General features: G+C 45.5%; 1 protein-coding gene across 1 annotated transcript in view; it reads right to left on the reverse strand.

Moving 5' to 3' along the window:
* EPHX2 (epoxide hydrolase 2) overlaps positions 1 to 5,378 on the reverse strand; it is a 62,313-nt gene extending 56,935 nt beyond the window's left edge. Inside the window, exons 1-2 of the mRNA XM_038573750.1 lie at positions 5,219 to 5,378; positions 16 to 100 (exon numbers count right to left, since the gene is read on the reverse strand). Of these exons, the coding sequence (XP_038429678.1) occupies positions 16 to 100; positions 5,219 to 5,319 (186 nt within the window). The 5' untranslated portion in view covers positions 5,320 to 5,378. The remainder of the gene's footprint in view (positions 1 to 15; positions 101 to 5,218) is intronic.
* Positions 5,379 to 6,000: the final 622 nt, after the last annotated feature.

A 6,000-nucleotide genomic window follows, 5' to 3' on the forward strand; every position in this document is an offset into this window, starting at 1 on the left:
GAAATGTCACCTTACCTGAGAAAATGTGATCTCTCCCCTCATAAGGCGGGCACTGGAGCCATCTGGGCCCCCTGTCTGGGAAGCTTCATTCAGAAAGCCTCTGGAAGACACAAAGAAACAACAGCATGTATATTCAGATGACTTCATCACAGCAGCATGTAGGGGACAGACACTATTTCTATCCACAAACTCTGATTAGAAAGGCATTCTGCTATGGATGGGGAAAGGCAAAGTTCGAGTTGGGATCTTAGCCTGAAAGAGCCATCTAACAAATTATTAAATTATGAGACCATAATTTAAATGATGAGTATGCTGGCAGGTGAAGCAGCTCATGGGGCACCACCTAGCAGACACTTTCCAAGTGGCAGGACTTCTGGCTTTGCCACTTAAGGTACAAAATCAAGACTATGATATGGATCCTTTTCCATCTTCAGCTTGTTTGCACAAGGCAGTGCTCCAAAGGACTGCTTTATCAGTACATATTCAAAGGGAATGAAAGATTTTTTTCTGATTTTGATTCTGAGCATATAGTTTCTATTTCATTTTGACCTTGTTTAATTTTTAAACAGTTTTCTCATGTTATGAGGCAAATTGTGCCTCTCCTCACCTCCAATTCATGTGTCGAAGTCTTAATCCCCAGTACTTCAGAATGTGACTGTATTTGCCTTTAAAGATGTGATTAAATGAAAATGAGGTCATTAACGTGGGCCCTATCTGATGAGTGGTGTCCCAGGGAAGAAATCAAGACATAGGCCTGAACAGAGAGAAGACCATGTAAGGACACAGGGAGAAGATGGCAATCTACAATCCAAGAAGAGAGGCCTCAGGAGAAATCAACCCTGCCACCACCTTGATCTTGGACTTCTGACCTCTGGAACTACTACTGAAGCCACCCAGGGCATGGTACTTGGTTATAGCAGCCCTAGCCATCTAATACCTCTCAGCTCATATTTATCCCTTATACACAGACCCAAGGAGTAGCAGACACACAGAGAGACCAGCTAATTACCCTCTCACATTACAAAATAAAAGTTTCCATTCCACTTTCTTGGTAATTTCCCACCCCCAGGAGCGGATCAGCTACCCTCACATGGCCAGCTGGGTGAAATCAGACGGATAAAATATGGTACATAAGTGGCATGCACAAACACCTCTGCTCTCCCACACCCCCAGCTGATGTTGATAATCCATCACCACATCCGATTCCACTACACAGATGTGCAATCCTTCTTAATACAGTGCCTCAGGCAAATATTTACAATGGACTCGAATGAGCAAACCAGTTGAAGTATTTACCATTCCCAAGTTAGACAACAAATATCTCTAATCTGGGAGTTTTATTTCTGAAAATAGTCAACTATCTTCCATTCGACTAACCCTCTCACAGGTAACAATTACTGATTTTGCACAAAATGTAAAAAGATATATTCTTACTACTGTAGCCTTCCTCAATGTCCCAGTAATAGCAATGGCCTTGCCACACCTTTGCCATCAGTTGGATGGATGGATGGATCTATCTATCTATTTACTTACTTATTTGAAAGATCTTGTTTTTAAGTAACCTCTCCACCCAACAATCCCTTATCTGAAGCCTCAGAACCAGATGAGTTTCAAAAGTCAGTAACATTTCTAGGAGGGTCTGGGGTATCTCTCTTAATCATAGTGATTGGTATTTCTATGGAAATTTCTAGGGAAAGGTGTGACTACTCATAGTAGTGGGACAGATAAAGATGATAAGCAACTCCTCCCACTTCTCTCTCATGACTCCCCTCCTCTCTGGCCCCACTGGACTAGGCAATACTCCAGTGTGCATTCCATGCTTTCTGCCCCCAGCCTTTGCTCATGCTGCTTCCTTCACCTGGAATGTTCTCTCTTCATATCTCTTTCCATCAACCCCTTATCAATCTTCTCAGGCTCTGCCTCCATTAAGGCGTTTCTGGTTCTCTGCTCAGACCTAATCTGTCCCTTCTTTGAACTACCTAAGAACTTTGTTCATTTTAAGACACTGCCTTCATCTTATACTCTGGCTATCAGTGGATGCCTGAATTCACATACCAGATGCCAAGCATGCTGAAAATGCCCCATGCACGGCAGGCCCTTCAGGCTCACCTTCTGAACCAACACCTCCATGGTTGGTTCACAGACTCCATAGGCTAACAAGGTCAAGACCATGGACTCTGACCTCCTGGTATCAGCTAGCTTTGCTATGACCCATTTTATGGCTGCTGGGAACAATTCAAATCATGGTCATGGAGGGAGGGTGTGAGTCTGTGCAACACTAGATAAACAGAGTATGCCCAATGCATCACCTTGCATGTGCACAAGACTTTTATAAAGAAAGAAATGTGTTGGAATACAGCTGCCCATCCTAATGTGTTACCTAATTTAACCCTCACAAAAATGTCTAAGGGAAGGCATTTTCCTATCTTAAGACTAATACTCAGGTTTCAGAGGAGTTGGCTCAGACTAAAACAGATTAACTGAGGTTACCCAGGAGTAAGTGTTAGAGCTAAGATTTTTAATCTGGGTCTGACTGAGAGACCATTGCTCATTTAAATACCCCACACTTGCAAACCTGTAATATTTATGACTTTTTCTCACAAGTCACCTTCACCTCTACATTGATGAGGTCACATGCACAAATACACCTCACAGCTTACAAGAGTAAGCTCTTTTTATGTATTTATGTAAAATCAAATTTATGAGTCAAAAGGAAGTAAAACAACACTATGGTTAAAGGGCTTCTAAAAAAGCTCACTAATCCTTCTTCAGCTTTTCCTCCTGCAAATGATCTGAGTTGGACAAGTCTCGATTGAGAGTGGTCCTCCATTTTTAATACTGCTTTCAAATCCTAATTACCTAGGATGTGATTATTCTGACTGTGGGCCTTGTGTGCACTTTGTGTTTATTGACAATAAATAATTATTGATACACTTACTATTGCTGTTGATATATTGGTATCAATTTACTATTGATATACTTATTGATGTACTTAGTTACCCCCTACAGACTGATATCTTTCCCAGAAAGATAACTGAGGGAGGTGGGAAGTCAGGATGAACCAGAGAGGAAAGAGTCCTAGACTAGGAGTCAGAAAAACTAGGTTCCATAGCTGCCTGTGACTAATGACTAATTATTATGCAATCAAGTTAATTCCCTGCTCGGCTTCAGTTTCTGTATCTGTAAAAGTAAGGGTGGCTCTAGATTCTGAGAATCCTTTGGGCTTGTCATCTTTGCAGACCCAAGCCTTTTATAATATATAATGTATATAGTATAACAGGTTAGAAAGCCCTGCTGGTCTTTGGTATCACCAGAATTCCAGAATGGGGCATATTTTGTATTGCTCTGATATGATTTCAGATCCACTTGTTGGTTCATGACAAAGACTAAAAACCATGAAGTTGTTGTGAGAAGTAAAGCTGTTTTGCTGGGAGAGTGAGGTAAGCTGGAAGAGCGTGTCAACATCTGGTTATCTGTTCCGTTGCTCTTGATAAGAACTCAGTGGCTCAATTGCTGATGGCCTCCCTGGGTGTCTATCAATTAAAACATAAAGCAGCATTACCAAGAGTTTGTGAGGACTATCCAGGAGTGTTTGGTCTGGGCCAGGGGACTGGGTTCATCTAAACAGCCCTCCAAAGCCCTTGGGGGAATTAGCTTTTGCCTGGGCAAAGGCAACTCTTTACTCTTTAGAGCAGCCATCAGCTGGGGAATAAAGTCCTCTTGCTCACTAATGCTGGTGCCATCATTCCCTAGCAACATGCTCTGGCAACAGGGGACTTCTACTTTTGCAACAGCCAAGCTGGAGGGCAGCTCTCAATTGGCTAAGCCATCTCTCTCAAGTACAAAGTTTGGACTTTCTTTCAGAGCCCCTTGACCAGAACAATAACGGGATTAATCTATCATTGTTTGGGAGTATATTGTTTCTTTATTGGTGTAATGAAAGGACATTATCCTGTATGCTACTGGTTTGTGAAATACCTGCAGTGAACATGGATTAAAGAAATAGCTGCCAAGAGAAACAGTCTTCTGAGCATGAATTTGCCATGAAACAAAGCAGTACTCTCAAAGCTTCCACCCTGCTCCTTATTCTTGCCAGTAGTTTAGAATTTAGTCTTCCTCGGGTATTGCCAGGGTGACCTATCTTTCTTAATTTTTTAAAATATTATTTACTTATTTATTTGAGGGAGAGAGAGTGTGTGTTCACAGGTGTGCACAAATGGGAGGAGAGGCAGAGAGGGAGAAGCAGACTCCCCTCTTAACAAGGGACCCCGATGGGGTGTTGGATCCCAGGACCCTGAGATCATGACCTGAGCCAAAGGCAGATGCTTAAATGATTGAGCCACCCAGGTGCCCCCTTTTTAACTTTTTAAACAAATATGCTTGTCTTCCTTCTGAGTAGAGGAGAAATATATATTCATAAGTAGATAAACCCAGAAAACGCAAAAAGTAGAAAAATGAAGAAAATCATTCATAATCTCACCTGGGATTAATAATCCAAACACATTCTGGGGTATTTCTTCCACACAGTTTTCTGCATGTAGCTACCCCCGCCCCCACCCCCCCCCCGCGCCCCTGCCCCTATAATTGAAACTATGTTTCAATTACATTGTTGTACGTTCTGGTGGGGATTTTTTTTTTTTTCAATGATCATAACAGGTCTTTTCTTATGTTACTGAACTCTCCTTCTGAACATCCTGTTTACTGGTTTACCGGTGATGCTTCCTAGTTTATTTCCCAGTGGTGAGGCTCTGGGGCTGTTTCTCTAGTTGGCCTATTACAGAACTTTTTTTTTTTTTTTTTTTTTTTCCCTCTCAACTTCAGCGCGTCTTTAAGGCCCATTCCCGCAAAGCCCGGGTGGCCCAGCGGCTGAGCGCCACCTGCAGCCCCAGGTGTGATCCTGGAGACCCAGGATCGAGTCCCACGTCGGGCTCCCTGCATGGAGCCTGCTTCTCCCTCTCCCTGGGTCTCTGCCCCTCTCTCTGTCTCTCATAAATAAAATCTTAAAAGAGAGAGAGAGAGAGAGCCATTCCCCTTACACAGAGCGCGGGGACAGCAGTGGAATCCAGGATAGAGAGCAATTTTGGAGTCTTTCGAGAGATCTAATTCCTTGACATTTAGAAAGACGATGGGGTCCACTCGCGTACCCAGGGAATTGCCTCCACCTTTGCAGGGCCCGCCCCACAGCCCCGGGAGCCCCGGGAGGCAGCTTCGCCCTTACCTGGGCAGCGCCAGCTCCGCCTCGGTGCGGCGCAGGGCGCCGACCACCGAGGGCAGCGCCAGGACCCCGTCCAGGTCGAACACGGCCGCCCGCAGCGCCATGACGGCCCCGGAGCCGCAGCCCGAGCCCTGCCGCCGAGCCTCCACCGCACTGGTCCGCCCGGGCCCCTCCCGGCCCCGCCCCCGGCCCCGCCCCCGCCCCGCCCCGGCCCCGCCCCGCCCCCGCCCCGCCCCCGCCCCCCCGGCCTAGTCCCCGCCCCCTATCCTGGTCCAGCGCCCGGAAGCCTGGATTCTATCTCCACCCCTTCCAGGCGCCGAAACCTGGACCGCTGAGCACTTCCAGCGAATTTGCCAGACTTTCACCAGCCTGCGCAGGCCTCAGAAAAAGAAAGTCTGAAAAAGAGCCAGAGGCCACAGACCCTTTGAAGCATGCGTGTGTGTGTGTGTGTGTGTGTGTTGCCAAAAGTTTCATTCTGTATCTGGATCCTGTGATACTTGTTTCGGTTGGCATTCTGGATTCTGTTGATTGGGTTGGCATAGCCACTGAGCTAATAGTTTTGTTGCCCCTCCTTTTGATGCATATATTTACAGAGCCCTCCCTATGCTGAGCTCGCTCCCCTCCTCACACACGTTATCTGTCAAGGCAGAATGTGTTTCAAGAATAAAATACGCTCCAGATACCGTCCGCCAACTCAGAATACATTTATTCTGATCTCTTGTTGGAAGGAGGCTTAGAAGGAAAAATTGGGAGTACTTATTACTCCTCTGTACATTCTACTTGTA

This window comes from Canis lupus, chromosome 25, assembly GCF_011100685.1.
Source record: "Canis lupus familiaris isolate Mischka breed German Shepherd chromosome 25, alternate assembly UU_Cfam_GSD_1.0, whole genome shotgun sequence".
NCBI lineage: Eukaryota > Metazoa > Chordata > Mammalia > Carnivora > Canidae > Canis > Canis lupus.